The sequence below is a fragment of the Rutidosis leptorrhynchoides genome, chromosome 5 (genome assembly GCF_046630445.1).
Source record: "Rutidosis leptorrhynchoides isolate AG116_Rl617_1_P2 chromosome 5, CSIRO_AGI_Rlap_v1, whole genome shotgun sequence".
Lineage (NCBI taxonomy): Eukaryota > Viridiplantae > Streptophyta > Magnoliopsida > Asterales > Asteraceae > Rutidosis > Rutidosis leptorrhynchoides.
In genome coordinates, this window is record NC_092337.1 from 65144922 (window position 1) to 65164597 (window position 19676).

Consider the following 19676-nt stretch of genomic DNA (forward strand, 5'->3'; position numbering starts at 1 on the left):
GTTTCATATTGAACTCTATTTTATGAATCTAAACAGAAAAAGTATAGGTTTATAGTCAGAAATATAAGTTACAAGTCATTTTTGTAAGAGGTAGTCATTTCAGTCGAAAGAACGACGTCTTGATGACCATTTTGAAAAACATACTTCCACTTTGAGTTTAACCATGATTTTTGGATATAGTTTCATGTTCATAAGAAAAATCATTTTCCCAGAAGAACAACTTTTAAATCAAAGTTTATCATAGTTTTTAATTATCAAACCCAAAACAGCCCGCGGTGTTACTACGACGGCGTATGTCTGGTTTTACGGTGTTTTTCGTGTTTTCAGGTTTTAAATCATTAAGTTAGCATATCATATATATATATAGAACATGTGTTTAGTTGATTTTAAAAGTCAAGTTAGAAGGATTAACTTTTGTTTGCGAACAAGTTTATAATTAACTAAACTATGTTCTAGTGATTTCAAGTTTAAACCTTCGAATAAGGTAGTTTTATATATATGAATCGAATGATGTTATAAACATCATTACTACCTCAAGTTTTGTGGATAAAACTACTGGAAATGAGAAATAGATCTAGCTTCAAAGGATCCTTGGATGGCTTGAAAGTTCTTGAAGCAGAATCATGACACGAAAATAAGTTCAAGTAAGATTTCCACTCGAAATAAGATTGTTATAGTTATAGAAATTGAATCAAAGTTTGAATATGAGTATTACCTTGTATTAGAAAGATATCTTACTGTAAATAAGAAAGATTTCTTGATGTTAGATGATCAATTTACAAGATTGGAAGTAAGCTAGCAAACTTGGAAGTATTCTTGATTTTATGAAACTAGAACTTATAGAATTTATGAAGAACACTTAGAACTTGAAGATAGAACTTGAGAGAGATCAATTAGATGAAGAAAATTGAAGAATGAAAGTGTTTGTAGGTGTTTTTGATCGTTGGCATATGGATTAGATATAAAGGATGTGTGATTTTGTTTACTTGTAAATAAGTCATGAATGATTACTAATATTTTTGTAATTTTATGAGATATTTCATGCTAGTTGCCAAATGATGGTTCCCACATGTGTTAGGTGACTCACATGGGCTGCTAAGAGCTGATTATTGGAGTGTATATACCAATAGTACATACATCTAAAAGCTGTGTATTGTACGAGTACGAATACGGGTGCATACGAGTAGAATTGTTGATGAAACTGAACGAGGATGTAATTGTAAGCACTTTTGTTAAGTAGAAGTATTTTGATAAGTGTCTTGAAGTCTTTCAAAAGTGTATGAATACATATTAAAACACTACATGTATATACATTTTAACTGAGTCGTTAAGTCATCGTTAGTCGTTACATGTAAATGTTGATTTGAAACCTTTAAGTTAACGATCTTGTTAAATGTTGTTAACCCAATGTTTATTATATCTAATGAGATGTTAAATTATTATATTATCATGATATTATGATATATTAATATATCTTAATATGATATATATACATTTAAATGTCGTTACAACGATAATCGTTACATATATGTCTCGTTTCGAAATCCTTAAGTTAGTAGTCTTGTTTTTACATATGTAGTTCATTGTTAATATACATAATGACATGTTTATTTATCATTTATCATGATTAAACATAGTGTAACAATATCTTAATATGATTCATATATAATTAGCAAGACGTTGTTATAACGATAATCGTTATATATATCGTTTCGAGTTTCTTAATTCAATAAACTCAAAATTATGTATATAACTCATTGTTAAAATACCTAATGAGATACTTACTTATCATAATATCATCTTAGTTATATATATAATCATATATATGTCATCATATAGTTTTTACAAGTTTTAACGTTCGTGAATCACCGGTCAACTTGAGTGGTCAATTGTCTATATGAAACCTATTTCAATTAATCAAGTCTTAATAAGTTTGATTGCTTAACATGTTGAAAACACTTAATCATGTAAATATCAATTTCCTTTAATATATATAAACATGGAAAAGTTCGGGTCACTACATAAGTAAACAAAAAGTAAAAGATTTCAAAAGAATTGAACGGATTAGACTAGTTATTTTACATGACATCCAAATGAAAAGGAGTTCATAGTCACAACAGTTAATTAGATTATTGCGAGTCGAGTCAAAAATCTCAAATGAGGCTAGCTACTCAAACCACGACTTGTGATTTGACTATTACGACCACGTGCGGATGTTAGTCAGAGTAGGAAGGGATGCCCACACCCCTAAAGCTTGAGTACTTAACCGTTAGTTTTTCTCCACCACTTACACTTGGATCATTCGTTTTGTTGATCTTTATTTTTAGTAACTTACACAAATCATTCTACTCATTTAGTTTAAAGTAAATATTTTTTATCCAAGTGCATGCACCTTACTGTAGTAAGTATAAGAAAACAACGCGTACTATTGAAATTATTTCTCTGTTTCAGTTTTATTACACCTAAAAGTAGTTGGTCGACAACCACTATAATAGCAGGCTCAGCGTTGACTTTTAACAACAAATGTGTAAATGAAAGGTTTTATATGATTGGATAACATATCGGTATTGTTTCAAGTCAACTCTACAACTTATTACAATGTTGTTTTCAAATAGACAAAATTTCATTTTTCGTCTCTGAACTTTACATCAAATTTGACTTCTCGTCATTTTCCCTTTTTTTGTGCATCCCTCGTCCCTAATTTATCACAATTCTACATCCATCGTCCTTTTTCTTGACTCCTCGTCCTTTTTCTTTCTGTTAATTCTACATCTCTCGTCCCTAAAAAGGACGAGGGATGTAGAATTGTGATACATTAGGGACGAGAGATGCACAAAAAAAAAGAAAAAGGTCGAAGAGTCAAATTTGATGTAAAGTTCAGGGACGAGAAATGAAATTATGTCTTTCAAATATAACTCGAGTTACCACCTAGTTGCTTGCTTGAGTGGTAATAAGAAATTTTAAACTTTGAGATTTCTGGATTTTTGCCAGGGGTTTTACCTTCCTCGCAATATTCAAGTATGTATGTTGCTCCTTGGTATTGTTTGAGTTGATGAGTTTCTCCGAAAACGTGTTTATCTGGAGATGATAGGGTGGGAGGCTTATCAAAGTCTGTATGTTGCTGCTTGTAGGGGCGGAACTTGAACACGACTATAGATGGGCGGTTACTCAAATCTAATAAATTTTTCATTAACAGGTGATAAACACTAATAAAAACTTTATTTTTTAGTAGGGCTGGATTTGAAGACGTGCAACACATGCGTTTGCACGTGGCCCATAATCCAAAGGGACCTATAACCCAACAATTTATGTATTACTTATGAAAAATATTGTTATGACCGATGACGTTGGTACTTAACCTAAGTTTTCATACTTATTAAACTTATTCTTTCATAGATTTAAAACTTTTGTATACAAAAGGCCTATTTTTTATTAATTTAACAAGGTTCATATGAATGGAATCGACGGGACTACTCTGGTGCCACTACCTGTTTTGCAAAATTTGCTATTCGGGGAATAGTAGGTCGGGACTTTGAAAAAAGTAATCGGCAATTCGAGAATTAATCGGGGATTAATCGAATTGTACTTTATACATTAGTATTAAATTTCAAAAATTATATGTCTAGATATAGAAGAAAACCATAAACATAAACATTAACATAATTGTTTAAAATTGTTTATTTTATTCAAAAACTCTAAAGTTCTAGTTTAAACTAATATTAAAATATTGAACAAATTTGACTTTGACCGATTTTGATTATCAAATTCGATTTTGACACATCAATCGACATTGACAGATTAACTAAACGGATTTTGTAAAATCGTTATGGACTGCTCTTTAATATGAGTAATCGGAACGGATTTTGTAGTTAACATAAGCGTATTGGGGGTTGAGTGCAAATAGTGACGAACCATTGAAGCTCAATTTGCTTTGCGATAAACGTGGAAAGGAGTTTTTTTTTTGTGTATTTTTTATTTTGCGAGAAAACAGATAAACATATATACAACAAACGAAGGTTCATAAAAAAACGAAACATCTTTTAAACTTACAAACCATGAAATCCGAGGAAAACTAAACATAAACAAAGCCCGCAACACTAACTATGAAGATAAACGACCTACAAATCTCAAATAAAACGACATAACATAACGAAAAAGATAAGATCCAATCTAGCCAATTACTGGAAGATTAAGATTCATATTCATCTAAAGACTAAAATGAAAACTGCCTTCACCGAAAGCCAAAACGCTCGAGCGTCTTTGATGAATTCGCCAAACAATTCCATCTCCTAGTCACAAGTGAATTTCTTTTTTCTCTCGTTTCTCGGCCTTTTAACATGTACCAATACGGAAGGTGGTGTGCTAGAGTTAAAAATGACATCTTTTTGAACGCCTTCCATATTGTCCGTTACATCATTAAAGGCCGCAAAGGAATCACAAATTAAAGGTTTTTTTACCAACGGATTTGTTGAATTTTGGTGCACGGACTAAAAACCAATTGGGCCCGTAACCAAACCATCCATCGATCCAGCAACTTTGCCATGGATCGGCCCAGCAGTGTAAGAGTTGGAAGGTATTGCTTCGTTATTACCAATAGTAGTGTCATATATAACAAACGAAGCCGTACCCTGAACATTATCATTCAATTCGTCTTTTAGTTCCACAACAGAATCAAATGCATGTCAATTACAATCGATCGGAGTAACCAAAACCCAATTGACCACCGCTGACCCGACTCACAATCAACCAGTGTAGGGATTAGAACACTACCAACGAATAAATCGTTGTTCTCATAAGAGCCGAGAGGAATGAGGCAATTCTCAAAACTATTACTACCAACATCACGATTAGATGATTTGTTAGTCAAACATTCAAAAGAAACATTATTTCTCTTACAAAAACTCCAAGATTTCAAACACTTCTTTTCACAATGTTTTCTGTAAAAGGGACACACGTCTTTGTGTATTCAAATCGTTAAAGTGCTAAGACTTCAAGCAATACAAGTTGTTAATTATCGTTCCCTCTAAATTTTCAAAAAGAAATTTATCCTTTTTAACACATGCGAATAAATACATAATTTTCTTTTATTTACGTTCTTATTCTTATTCCTTTTTTCTTATCTCAATTTTTTTTAACTTGCCACGGATTCACAGGGTAAAAATGAACACAAATACAAAGTAGGCTTCAATATCAGTCGGCCCAAATTACCAAATGGGCCTCGCATATAATCCAGTCGCTGTCCAGGATTAAACAAACCCTAGCATATAAAAGTGTAAATTTATTCATCATTCTTGTATATACTGAAGAACGGCACTGACGGCGCAGCTTGTAACTCTCGAAATATTTCGGCGGCGACATGGTTAGTTACAGAATTCACCCTTCTTTCCGATCACCTTTACTGATGCCATATATGCACTCTCAGTTTTCACAATTTTAATAAAAAATAATTTAAATAAATGTGCAGACATTTAAGAGAAGAAACGGAGGACGCAACAAGCATGGGCGTGGACATGTGAAGTTCATTCGCTGCTCTAATTGCGGTAAATGCTGTCCCAAGGTATTATATCTATACATTTGTTTTATTGATTGAATCGTAATTATTGAAATTTGAGTTAATGTTGTGTAAATTTGCTTGATGTTATGTTTGTTTGTATATCGGTGAACATATGTATTGAATTTTTATTTGAATTTTTCTAGAATTATGATTGTAATATAAAACTGGAACTACTTTGTATGATTGATAAGAATTTTAATTTAGCTACTGGAATTAGCCCTAGAAGTTGAAACACGCTAGAGTGTAGGCATATTGTAATGGTTGCATAGGTGTAACTTAATTCTATGCATAACATTTCAGTGATTTTAGGATGAGAACAAAGTGTTTGGGGATTTATAGAAGAAAATTATCTTAAATATTGATATTGATATTGATTTTCTTATATTTTCTTTTAGTTATTGAATGTGTTTTTTTGGGTGGTAAACATATATGTATAGTGATAACCTGTTTGTATTTCGACTTTTGTACATATTTCTCATCAATCATTCTAGTTTGGTTGATTTTATGATGTGTTTCTATGAACTTTTATTAAAGGGGAGGTTGTTCAGAAGAATGCATACTCTGTATAATTTAAAATTGATTTATTAATAAGTTGCACATTATCCATTTAAGCAATAAATATTAAATATCAAATGGTACTTGTCGTCAAATGACAATGTTGTTTATTTATGATTTCAGGACAAGGCTATAAAAAGATTCCTTGTCAGGAACATCGTGGAGCAAGCTGCTGTTAGAGATGTTCAAGAAGCTTGTGCTTTTGATCGTAAGTCAATTTATTGTGTGTCAATATAACTACTGGAGTATATCTTTTTTCGAAATATAATGATGATGTGATTATAATGTGTATTATGTATATGTATGTATTTTATTGTTGTAGAGTACACCCTCCCTAAGCTGTACCTGAAGATGCAATACTGTGTTTCATGTGCAATTCACTCTAAAGTTGTCAGGGTCCGATCTCGTATTGATAGAAGGAGCCGTGAGCCACCAAAGCGTTTCTCTCGCCCTAGGGTATATGCATCTTTTATCATATCACTCACTTTGTAGTAGCTCTTTTTAACGTGAGGGCCACTTTACACCGACGAGTGATTGTCTTTTGATTAAAAAAATCAGTGGCGGATTATAGTGGAACCCAAATAACGTATCCGCCCCCTTCTGGATTTGAAGGGAAAACAATTTTTACACTAAAAGTTTTTTCTTCTAAAAAATAGGTTTTTTTAGTGTTTATCGCCTGTCACTAGATTCCCCCCATTTGTAGTCGAGTTCAAGTTCTCCCACTGATTAAAATGATCTGAATGCGACTATTCATATACTAGTAACTGGTCATCAGTAATCTGTGATGATATTCAGCTACTTGTGAAATGGTTCATTTTTCCAAACATTTTTGTTTTTGTTTTTTTTTTTTTATTTCTTGTAGTTGAACTTGAAATATTGTTTTGTGTTTCAGGATGATGGTCCCAAACCTGGTCAAGCTCCCCGTCCAGGTGTTGCTGGTGGTCCAGCTCCTGTGCGAGCTTGAAGATGGTTATGTTTCTAATGGATCTTATAGAAAAATTCAACGAGTTAAAATTTCAAGTATCATTTGCTATGCCGATTCTGTGTTTGCTGCATAGCTTTCATCTGGTTATCTGTTTTCAAAGTAGTTTATGTGGCTAGTCTCAATATTCTACTTTAATGAAGATTAGTTTTCCTTGACTATTTAATTCGCACGACTTGTTATTGAGACTTGACCATGTGCAGTGTCTTGTCCTTGTATATAACAGAACAATCACACAAATAGAAAATTTCTTTTTTAGCTAAAATACATAGACATCAAACATTCTGAGTCATGAGACTTCTCATTTTTTTATCGAAGCTTCAAATCAGCACCATCATTTTTCTTTTTCTTGACAACACACCTTTCACTAATTATATGGATTAATCAATTTTTTGTACGTACAGTATGCCTTTTCCACACAAGATCATCATTTTCCATTTTAATTTTCTATTAGCTTTTTCCATTTTATTGTTTATTGTTTACTTTTTACTACTATTATATATTTTATAAAACCCAAAAAACTCAAGGGGAAGGGACTATTGTTTTAAAGGGTTGTTAACCCCCTATGCAGTCGTTTCAACAACCGTTTATCATAAGTATCTACGGTAACAATTTCCCTACGTAAATGAGTAAGTTACATTAATCGTTCTTATTGGGTGTTCAATTTGTGGATTTGAAGAGTGATTGATACAATGTCATCATTTCTACATAGACAATGGGGAGTGTGAGAGAGAGGGAGAGTGCGGAGAGAGAAAACGAGCAACACAAGCGTCAGGGCAGGGCACGGTTTGAAACAAGATCGATATAACGGAAGACTTCAAGACGATTCTACAAGACCTATTAGAAATCACTGGACTTATTCATGTTCTTTAACTATCCGGATAGTTGGAACATGACGAATATCTGGCGAATTTTCAAGAAGTATGGTAACCTAAAAGATATCTATATGGTGGGGAAGAGGGCCTTCGTAAGGTTTAGCGACGTTGGAGAAGCTGATAGAATGTTATCTTCATTGGAGAATATCTCCTTTGATGGAAACCCAATCCGTATAGCAACAACATGTTCAACATATAAACTCAAGAGTCTATCCTTTTCTAATACTAATTGGTGATAACGGGACTTTCTCTTAGACTTATATGCATACATTTGTTTTGTTCAATGACCGATGTGGGATAACTTCCCAACATAATGCCATTAAAACATATGAATACAAATTATATATATTAAAAATTTTGAATTGGGTTTTCGGTTTAATCGAATTCAGAATTTTCAAAAACGAAAACCGAATTCAAATTCGGTTTTAGTTTTACTCGATCCGAAACCCGTTTTTTAAAATTCGGTTTCAGATTTTTTCAGTTTAGTTCTGGTTTGATTTTTGAGTTAAACAGTTTCAAGCCAAATACTCATTTAGCTTAAGGGTCTGTTCCCGAGTTGGATTTTTAAAGGAAAGGAAAGGGTTTAGAGAGAAGTGGAAAGATTGAATGTGTTCCTTAGGCTCTGTTCCAGAGTTTTTGAAGGAAAGAAATGAAATGAAATGAAGTGAAATGAAATGAAAGGGGATGATTTGTGATCCTTCCAATTTAGAAGGATTGAGAGGAAAATTAGGCAAAAATCATCAATCCCCTTCCTTTCCCTTCCTTCCAATTAAAACTCAGGAACACACAAATTTTTTAATTTATTTCTGCTTCTCTTCCTTTCTCTTCAAAACAAAACTCTGGAACAGAGTCTTAGTTTGGATATGAAGGAAAGGGAAGGGAAGAACAGTGTAATTTTCCTTCAATTCAATCCTTCCAAATTGAAATGATTCACAATCCTTTCCCTTCGTTTACCTCTCTCTCATTTCATTTCTTGTCTACAAAATCTCTAGAACACATTCTTAAGAGAGAGATGATGGAGACAGACGTTGCTGGGCAAGATAAAAATGAAAGTCCCCACCTTTGTTTCCTGCTATCATGAGTTTCCATGTACACATGGGTCATTACCAAATGGCCCGGTCCAAATAAATAAAGCCGACGCACAAAGCTTTTTGATCCCCACCTTTTTTTTCCTTTTTTGTCAAAATAGACATTTCTTGTTTGTTACTTAATTTTTTTCTGACGATTGTTTTTTTTATCTATACTCTACTGTTAATAAAAATTGATTGCAAGTTTTAAAATTCCAAAAGGTAGATTATCCATCCGCTTATCTATCTACTTAATTACTTCCTAAAAAATACAATAGGCAGAATTTTAACATATCAATGATAATATATGCTCGCTTCGTCTTTAGTGACTTTTAAAATTGATATTGATATTGATATATGGTTGTGAGATTTTGAGATCTTTTTTTCTGTCGGGTAGGACCAGGCTCATTCTTAGGTAACCACTTTTTTTAGTTACTTCAATTAAAATTAAATATTTTTTTGGCATGCTTAGTCGGTTAGCCTTAAGGGCCAACTTTTAAAAAATTCATACCTATTTAAAAGAGTTGTACCTTCATAATAACTACTCAACTCTCAAATTACATCAATTGTAACTCATCTCGTCATGTTATAAACTAGCAAAAATTTGATCTCGCGTGGTTGAGGTTATATTTGGATATACGTTGGTTGATACCTAATAGACTTAATGGGCTACACGTTTTTAATGTCTTTTATAAAGCTAATGTCAAGCTAGCAGCGAGGGGAGAAATTGGAAGGGAAATGGGACGGTAATGTCTAACTTAGCAAATACTCTACATATCCACATGGTTAGCATTTTTGAAAAGCGTCTATTTTGAGTATAGTTAGTTACGTTTTGTGGGTCAATTATTTCGAGTTTAATGGTGATAGCGGTGGAAAATAGCTCGCATCGAATAGGAAGTATATATGTATAAAAGTTAAGGGAAAATGGTTAGCTTTTTAAAAAAACGTCCGTATCGATCGCAGTAAGTTGCGTTGTGTTCGTAAAATTATTTCGAGTTTAACGATGATGTCGAGAGAAAATAACTCGCGGTGGGCAAGAAAGATAAAGCCGGTTAAAAATGAAGGTGGGTTGTTGTTAGATTAAATTAAAATTAGAAAATAGAGTTTTCATTTTACACCCCTAAATAGAGGGGTAAGGTTATAAATTGTATTGAAGTTTAGGGGGGTGAAGCGTAACTTTTGTATTGTTTTTGCTTGTCTTATTTGAGAAGCCATGGGGTCAAAACCACCAAAAACCCCTAAACTTTTTGCTTGTATTATATGGCTATTAGCATTGTAAAATTAGTCCGACTTGACCGACGCGTCGACCGATGCGTCGTTTTTTTGGGTTCTCCGTCCTGTTTTTTCTGAAAACGACTCAAAAGACGGTCAGAGCTAAAAGTTCGGTCAAAGTCTGTCAAAGACCGTCAAAACGGTCAAAGTCAGTCAAATTTTCGTCAAGATCTGATATATTTTAAAATTATGGTTTGTTTTCATATTTTAGGCCGCTCTTTTCTCTGTATCCTTACTGATTATGTACTCGATAACATTAATTGAGTTTAAAATTTGATTGTTTTTAAATTCAAGTTCTTATTTAAGAAATTTATGGTACATAATCAACCATTTTACATATATATAAATATATATTTAAGAAATTATTAATAAAGTCAACGTTGGTCAACGACCGATGCGTCCCCGACGCGTCCCCCGACTCGGCCGACGCGTCCTTTTTAGGTCTCGACCGATGCGTCCCCAACTCGCGACTTTTACAACCTTGGCTATTAGTATATATAATTAATTAATAATTAATTAATTAATTAATTAATTAATAATTAATTAATTTCTATTATTAACTTTTTAAAGTTTTTTTAATTTTAATTTTAAATATTTTTATATTTGTTATATATTATATATAATATTTAATAAAAGTTTTTTGTAATTTATTGAGTTTTAAATGTGTTCTCATATCATATTTTTATAAAATGTTATATAATACAGTAAAACTATTTAGATTATTTGTAGTGATAGGGGACGTGAGTTGGTAGTGTGGATTGTTTTTTATACTTTTTTGATAATTAGGATATGTGGGTTTCTTATGTGGAGTAGTGGTGGTGTGAATTTTTGGTGTGGGTTAGAAGTATTGTAATAATGTGTTAAAATATAATTGGGTTAAGTATTAAAAAGAGATACAAATAATGTTATTAAAATAATAAAAAATTAAAAAAGAAAAACTATGCACACCTCCAAACTTTGCATACCAACGCCTCAATACATTGGTGAGGGGCATTGCTTTTTAACTATTTAGGATCTCAGTCCGTGGGTTGGCACCCGTTACATACGGTCTTTAAAGTTGATAATCTTTTCTAACAATCAATCATCAATATCGACATTATATATTATATAATACATACATTTGAGCCGATTACTTTTCATTCAATGACATATTTTTATATACTTAAATAAAATTATTATTTTTTTATCACTTAATCTTTCACGTATTATACTTGATACAACACCTTTCTCAAACGTAAACATATGAAAACAATCCATTAGTCTTAAAAGATAGCTCTAACAAATACGGAGTATCTTTCTTCAGAAATTATTGAATTATACACGTTATATATCGCTTGAAAGATTGTAATTAGAAATTAGAAATTACTTTACTACTACGTATATTTTTATAATCACGTGAGGATATACTCACCTACTCCTTATTTTTTTTTTGAAAGGCAACAAAATTAAATTAATATATACAAGTTACAAAATTACATCAGAAAGCACAAATGTGTATATGACACTGATAAAAATCGAAATACAAATGGAATGAGCTAAAAGAACTAGCCTATTCCAGTTTTACACACATCGAAATACAAATGGAATCACCTACTCCTTATAAAATAAAAATTAAATTAAATAAAGAAAAAGAAGAATCCTATCCTATCCTACATAATATAATAACAGAGTTTATTTGCCATCCATCCCGCCCTCGCAAAACTCATGTGTAGTTGGTAGGCGGTGCCAAATATGGAACCCACGGGAGTTGAAACACCGTTGCTAGACGGTGTCGTTGACGGTGTCGTTGACTATAAAGGTCGTCAAGTTATCAGATCCAAATCCGGTGGCTGGAGATCCGCTTATTTCATTATCGGTAAAATTATCATATAATTATAATTAATTAACTTAATTTGGTGGTTATTAATTTAATAGGTTTTGATTTGAGGGATGTTCACAGGTGTTGAAGTGGCTGAAAGATTTGCATATTACGGAATAAGTTCAAATTTAATTACGTATCTGACCGGACCGTTGGGTCAATCGACGGCGACGGCGGCCGAGAATGTGAATGCATGGTCTGGAACGGCGTCGCTTTTACCTCTTTTTGGTGCTTTTGTTGCGGATGCGTTTTTGGGTAGATATCGTACAATTATTATTGCTTCTTCGCTTTATATATTGGTTAGTACTCGGTATTATATTAATTAAGTATTTTTTGCTGAAACAAGTTGTGTTATTCTTAGTTCTTGTTAGTCTATAATTTGTAATTAATATATACTCCATCAGTGATCAGTCCCAATCTATTGTACTGTATTCTTTTTGTCCAAATTTAATCATCCACATAAATGGATAAGAATCATACGAGAAGTTCTTTTGTGCTCGATTTATACATGTAAGACTTTTATATGTAAAAGTAAGAAAACTAGAAAGTTAAAAAAAAAAAAAAAAAAAAAAAATACATGTCTAGTACTTGTATGAGGTAGTACTAGTTTTTTTGACGGGAGACAATAGATTTGGGGCGGAGGGGTAGTGGTTAGTATTCCCTATTATCATTAACTATTGTTTGCTGAAGCAAGTTGTGTTATTCTTAGTTCTTGTTAGTTTATAATTTTTTAATTAATGTAAAAATTAGTTTTACATTGTACTCTTGATATAGGTTATTGTTATTGTTAAGTTATTATGTTATGATTAATTAAACATATACCTCCTGTCTGATTATTTAACTTAAAAAATAGTGATTTAGATTTAGATATATATATAAAATCAACATAATATCTAAAGATTTGTTACTTGTTATTACAGTAATTGATTAGCTTGTATGGTTGGATTAGTTTTGATCTAGATGTAATTTGCATTAATCACTAATTAGGATATACTCCTATAATATTATGTATTGAGGTGTATGGGGCTTGGGGTTTAGGTCATGGGTTCGAGTCTCGCTCTGTTCATCCTATTAATCAATATGCCTGAAAGATGGAGCCCTAGATTGACCCTAGGGTGGGTTTTCTCCCAGATCCATTCAGGACAGGATGGTTTAAGGATCGGTTCCTGCAATGTGATTCGGGTTTCCTGCCGAAAGCGCGTGTATGCGTGGCAAATGAGAGTATTCGATGCCGACTGCTTGCCTTTCAAAAAAAGAAAAATATTATGTATTGTTTGATCAAGTTGATTTTCAATTTCATTGATTGATTGATAAAACTATTAAATGATAGTGTATATTAGTGTATGATTAAATGCCTATGCAAAAAATGAGATTAATAAAGTCCCTCAGCTATTGTTGTCTTTTTCAAATGTGTATATTTTACTGGTACGGCTGTTTTTGTATCCGCTAATTGTACAGTTGCCATACACATGTAATTGACTCATTTAAAACGCTGAGTTAGACAATCTTTACATGTCAAATATGTCATATAAGCTTTAAAATCACAATAAAGAAACCAATTTTTGTTTTTCATTTTGAGGATGTACCACATTTTCCAAGTGCAAAACTCAATTGGATATCAAAGTATTGGTAAGCGAAATGGAAGTATATGGTATTTAGCTACGATAATTCTAGATCTCATATCACCTACTTGTCATGCAACCAACTCATTGTTTAAAATGAGTCATTGACAAATGTATGTTGGCTGTACCGTTTCCGGATACAAAAACGATTCTACTACTAAATAAATAAGGATATATACGTTTGATTAAAACAACAATGGTTGAGGACTTAATTGATCACAAGAAGAGTAAATTGACTTAAAAGTATGTTACTATCTAATAGTTGGACGACTTATCAATCAAAAAAAGTAAAGTGGGACTTAACTGAATATTACATGAACTTATGCATGACTTCTTTAGTGATTTCTTTTCACTGTGTCATTGGTTCAAGTTTTTAGCCATGTGACAAATTTAACCTTCCATCTATACAGCTTTGATATCTCATTTAAAACTTAATTTTTATTGAACCACCATAAAAAGTGGTAAGTTTTTTAACTTGGTGGTTAATTTATCACTTGAATTATGATGCTTAACAGGCACTCGGTTTGCTGACCGTTTCAGCTTTAATTCCTACTTCAGATTGTGACAATGCGACACCATGTTCACCTCCTCAATTTCAATTGTATCTGTTCTTCGTTTCGTTATATCTTGTTGCATTTGCTCAAGGAGGACACAAACCATGTGTTCAAGCGTTCGGAGCTGACCAGTTTGACTCAAACAATCCAGAAGAATGCAAAGCCAAAAGCTCGTTCTTCAATTGGTGGTATCTTGGAGTATGTGGTGGTCCAATAATGGCACTAGCGGTGCTTAACTACATTCAGGACAACCTTAGTTGGGCTCTGGGATTTGGGATTCCTTGCATTGTTATGGGTCTTGCGTTGGTTATATTTTCGGCTGGGACCGTAACTTATCGGTTTGAAGAAAAAGTTAATGAAAAAAGTCCTTTTGTTAGAATTGGACAGGTGTTTGTTAGAGCATTCAAGAATCGAAAAACATCACCTTCATCAATCTCTATGGAAGAGGAAGCTTCTGGAACCTTACCCCATCAAGGCTCTAAACAATTCAGGTAATATATTTTCTTTTCTACTTTGCTGCATCATGTTCTCTTATTTCATTATAAACTTATACTCTTATACACCTTTAAGCACTAGTTTGAATGTACCTTAAAAAGGCTTTATTAAACAATGCGATTAATATGGTCTGATTCTTGTTCTGGGTAACAGAGGCTTCGGTTTAATGTAATTTGTACAGATTCCTAGGTTAAAATGATGACATGGCAGATGATGTTTGGTAATTCTGACCATATTGACTTTTTACGACGTGGCATTCAAAAAAGGCAGTAACAAGTGAGCGTTTAAGATGGTTGCATATGCTTGATGATAAATAAAATGGTTATTCAAAATAGAAATCAAGCCAAAATGTGGTACCTTTCTCTAATAGAACTAGGCCAAGATATAAATTGATTAAAAACCTGCTTCACCTATACATGTGTATATGTTTCTTTCGTTATTTGATTAAAAACCTGGCAAACAGGGTCAGTCGGTTTAGCTAACGGGTCGAAATGGGTTTGGGTTAAAACGGTCACGGGTCAATTATGTCAGATTTCTAAACAGGTCTAAATGGGTTGGGTCAGGGTGGGTTGGGTCGAGACCAGTTCTTTCGAACAAAATATTTGTCGATCTTTTTTCTCAAATTTTTGTGTTTCGCGTTTGAGCTTTCTTCTCTGTGTCTCGATTTTTGATTTCGCGTCTTCGTTTAGTTTTGTATGTCCGTTTCGCGTCACAGTTTTCCGTTTTGCGTTGCAGATATCCGTTTTAGTTTCCCGTAGGATAGTACATACGCTATAACCTTATCGTATTATCTATAACATTAAGTAATCTTACCCCTTTTAAATACTCCGTATTTGTTTTTTTTAAGATTTCTCAACAAAGCTTTACTTTCACCCGATGGATCAAAGGAAGACGGGAAAGTCTGCAGCCCTAGTGAGGTGGAAGAAGCCAAGGCAGTGCTAAGGCTAGTTCCGATATGGGCTAGCTGTTTAGTATTCGCTATTGTATTTGCTCAATTTTCCACTTTATTCACGAAACAAGGAGTCACAATGGACCGGTCAATCGGGTCAAATTTCGAGATCCCAGCTGCCACATTTCAATCTTTCATCAGCATAACTGTTGTCATCCTCGTTCCCATCTATGACCGAATAATGGTTCCTATTGTCAGATCATATACCAAAAAACCATCCGGCATAACTATGCTTCAAAGAATCGGAACTGGCATGTTCATATCTATTCTTTCAATGGTGGTTTCTGCACTTGTTGAAATCAAACGACTACAAACTGCAGAGAAATACGGATTAGTTGATGATCCGAACGCGATAATACCAATGAAGGCATGGTGGTTAGTACCTCAATATCTGTTAACGGGTATTTCGGATGTGTTTACAATGATTGGTTTGCAAGAGTTCTTTTATGACCAAGTACCAAGTGAGTTAAAAAGTATAGGTTTAGCACTTTACCTTAGTATATTCGGTGTTGGTAGCTTTTTAAGCAGTTTTTTGATCTCGGTGGTTGAGAAAACCACGAGGGGAGATGGTTGGATCGCTGATAATTTGAACCGTGGTCACCTTGATTACTTCTACTGGCTCCTAGCTGGTATTAGTACGGTTGCGTTTGTAATCTATGTGTATTTTGCTAAATCTTACGTGTATAATCGAGCAAATACATGATGAAGATGATCACCTAATGGTGGAGGTGCAAAACTTGTCTGAAATGAAGTTGTAATAGCTGCATATTGTATTATTCTTATTCAAAGTTTTTGTTTGCAAGGTGTAAAAAAATATTGTGTAATGTGCAATGTAGTAATGGTGGCATGTTGTGATACTGTAAAGTTATGGAACAGATTAACCTAAAAGTATACAGCTTAATGCTTATCGGAGGAGTTTATCGCTTATCGAATGAGCTTACCGTTGTATTGCTTACAAATAGCTTAATGCTTCTAGGACGAGTTTACCGCTTACCGAACGAGCTTACCCCTTATCTGACGAGCTTACCGCTAATTGAACAATCTTAATGCTTATTGGACAAGCTTAATGCTTATCAGGCGACCTTTAGGCTTATCGGACGAGCTTAATGCTTATCGGACTAGCTTAATGCTTATGTGATGAACTTAACGCTTATTGGAAGAGCTTTAGGCTTATCGGACGAGCTTAATTAATGCTTATCAGATGAACTTAAACGCTAATCGGATTAGACGAGCTTAACGCTTATCGAACGAGCCTAATGCTTATCGTACGAGCTTAAGGCTTATCGGATGACGGTAACACGATGTACAATAACACTTTAGTGCACGTTTCGGTAAATATGAAATATTGTAAATTTGAAATCGAGTATGTAATTGGCCCACTCATTTATATATGTCAAAATTCAAATACTTCAAAATCCCAAATATAGTAACAACACAAATCAAACAGATAATCAATCACAAAATATAAGTTCCATAATAGGATGTATAGATCAATGAATTATGGAATGACTTTAGTCGGATGCCACCTTCTTGAACCTGTACACTACTTTCTTCTTCTTTGAGCTTCGATTATATAACGTAAGCACAACTTTCCCAGTTTCTCCACATTTAAACCTCCCACTGATTACCGATTCATCGCTAGTAACCTTTCTCAACTTCTGAACGATAACCGTGTATCCATCTTCTTTACTCGGTACAAATTCCGCCCCATATGAAACTTCACTTCCCACCACTCTTGCCTCCCATACCAATGTACATGTCTACAATTAACCAAATAAATTTAAACCATCATTCATTAAAAAAAAAAAAAAAAAAAAAAAACGAATAAAAAAATATCGTAAATATTAATACCTCGGATGCTGAAAGCTCGATTTTGTGTTCGCAAGAAGGCTTGATGATCTCTTCTATGATGCAATCAGTTGTGGTGAATTCTTGTTCACCTTCTCTGCTAAGCCCACCATATATAACCGGAACCAAATCAGGCGATATGTATCTGAATTTGCATCACAAAAATTAAGGAAATTTCAATATAAGAATGAGTATATCATATAAATCAGGTGTTATTATATTGTTTCCCCTATGGAAATTAAATTTTAATAAACAATACTGTAATTGAAGTAAAACTTACTTAAAGAGAGTTTCAGTGGTTTTTGAAGGACCTGCAAACACAAACTTGCTTTTGGTTCTTTGAGTGAAGAAAGTGTTGATCACTTTAAAAAAAGGAATGTACCACCATGGAACATTAATAAACACCTTCAACAAAACAATATTAAACCCATCTCAAAATCACATTCATAAACCCATGATACAAAATTAACAAAAGTACCAAACCCATGTGGATGTTAGGTTAACCATTAACTTCAACAGGTCAAAAGAACAAAGATCAGAACATATCTTCATGTCCCAGACAATTAAAAATAATTAACTGACATCATTAAATCATTCAGTCCTCATATAATTACTAAAGTTATTGGTATGTTTAAAAACTTTGAAATACTAGTTAGTTACATAAAGTAAGTGTTTTTTTATTCCAATTTTATTATTATTTTTAATTTAAATAAATTTAAATTTGTGTAATAAATAAAAACCATACCTGTCTGGCGACAAATTCAGGGTAATTATCCTGAAACAACTGAAACACCTGCCGGAGTTCTTTCCTAAACGGCGCCGGAGTGGACTTCAGATCATTAACTTGAACAATAGTTGAAATCCCATTAGGACTAAAATCAAGTTTCCTTATACTTTTTTCAAGTAACTGAATTCTCCATTTAATAAACTGATTTCTTTTTTCTTCATCGGAAAATGTTTCTCCGGCAACTGCATTATAACAAACAGGATGACCTTCTTTATCAACACCATGCATGAACACTACTTTTTCTAATTTCTCAGTCCCCAAATCTTCTTTAATTAACGATTCGATATCAAATTCTTTTCTCCATGCGACGACGTTTTTCAACATGATCAATGCTTCCTTCACTTTAAAGTCACGTGCACGGAGAAACTTTAACAGGATGACGTCACTACGGTCGTCAGCAAGTAACGGAATTCCCCATATCCAAACTTCTTCCGGTTCAACCGGAGTTTCAACCGCCGGCTGCTTCTCGGTTTTCACTATTGTTTCCTCGATCGCTTCAATCTTCTTCGCTCCGTCTTCGTCTGTCACCTGTTTTTCCGATGACTCTGACGCCGCCGGCTCCGCCGTATCCTCCGCCGCCGTCTCACCCTTCTCTTCTTTTTTACATTCATCTGTTTGACCGCCGACAGGTGATATCTTTTCCTCCGCCGCCGGTTTCTCAGTCACCGGCGCCGGCGGAGGGCTGAATTCGTGTTTGTTGAGAGCTTGTTGAACTAATTGTTTAAGCTCATCCAAAGCGATTTTATGTGGATCGGGGAGTTCACCAACAACATTAGTTTCTTCCTTAAACGACGCCGTTGAAGTAACTTTTTTATCGTCTTCAACGACAACATCTTTCACGGGTTCGGGTTCGGGTTCGGGTACGGGCACAACTTTTTCGCAAGTTTCGGGCTCGGGGACATTGGAAACAACGGCAACCTCAGCTGGTTGTGGTTGTGTAACAAGTGTTTCTTCAGCCATTAGATGATAAGATTATTATTATTAAATTAAATCAAATTATCAAGTTATTATCAAATTATCAAATTAAACCAAAAGAAAGAAAATGGAATTGGAATTGGGAAATAAGTGAGGAAAATGTGTGATGAGGTGGGTGGGTTTTAAAGGGGTTTTTTTTGGGTATGAAACAGTCTGTGAGTGAGTGGGAAGAATATAAAAGAGTGGGGTCCACATAGCGGTAGATATCACAACACAGCTCAAATGTTGGTGTAATAGGGGCAATTATCATGTGTCGACCGGACCCACCAACGCCTCTTTCGAC

General features: G+C 33.7%; 3 protein-coding genes across 3 annotated transcripts; 2 read left to right on the top strand and 1 right to left on the bottom strand.

Moving 5' to 3' along the window:
• The first annotated feature begins 5267 nt into the window (after window positions 1-5267).
• Window positions 5268-7279, top strand: LOC139848274 (small ribosomal subunit protein eS26x-like). The gene is made up of 5 exons (XM_071838010.1): window positions 5268-5359; window positions 5465-5557; window positions 6233-6317; window positions 6432-6565; window positions 7002-7279. Exons 1-5 carry the CDS (start codon window positions 5357-5359, stop codon window positions 7071-7073), a joined length of 387 nt encoding a protein of 128 aa, XP_071694111.1. The 5' UTR covers window positions 5268-5356; the 3' UTR covers window positions 7074-7279.
• Window positions 7280-11992: 4713 nt separating this feature from the next.
• Window positions 11993-16710, top strand: LOC139846725 (protein NRT1/ PTR FAMILY 5.10). Its single transcript, XM_071836210.1, has 4 exons — window positions 11993-12160; window positions 12245-12462; window positions 14301-14830; window positions 15682-16710. Exons 1-4 carry the CDS (start codon window positions 12037-12039, stop codon window positions 16484-16486), a joined length of 1677 nt encoding a protein of 558 aa, XP_071692311.1. The 5' UTR covers window positions 11993-12036; the 3' UTR covers window positions 16487-16710.
• Window positions 16711-17161: 451 nt separating this feature from the next.
• LOC139847386 (patellin-3-like) lies at window positions 17162-19430 on the bottom strand. Its single transcript, XM_071837057.1, has 4 exons — window positions 18377-19430; window positions 17912-18036; window positions 17635-17776; window positions 17162-17543 (listed from the first exon to the last, which is right to left on the bottom strand). The coding sequence occupies exons 1-4, from the start codon at window positions 19376-19378 to the stop codon at window positions 17295-17297; spliced, it is 1518 nt and encodes a 505-aa protein (XP_071693158.1). The 5' UTR covers window positions 19379-19430; the 3' UTR covers window positions 17162-17294.
• Window positions 19431-19676: the final 246 nt, after the last annotated feature.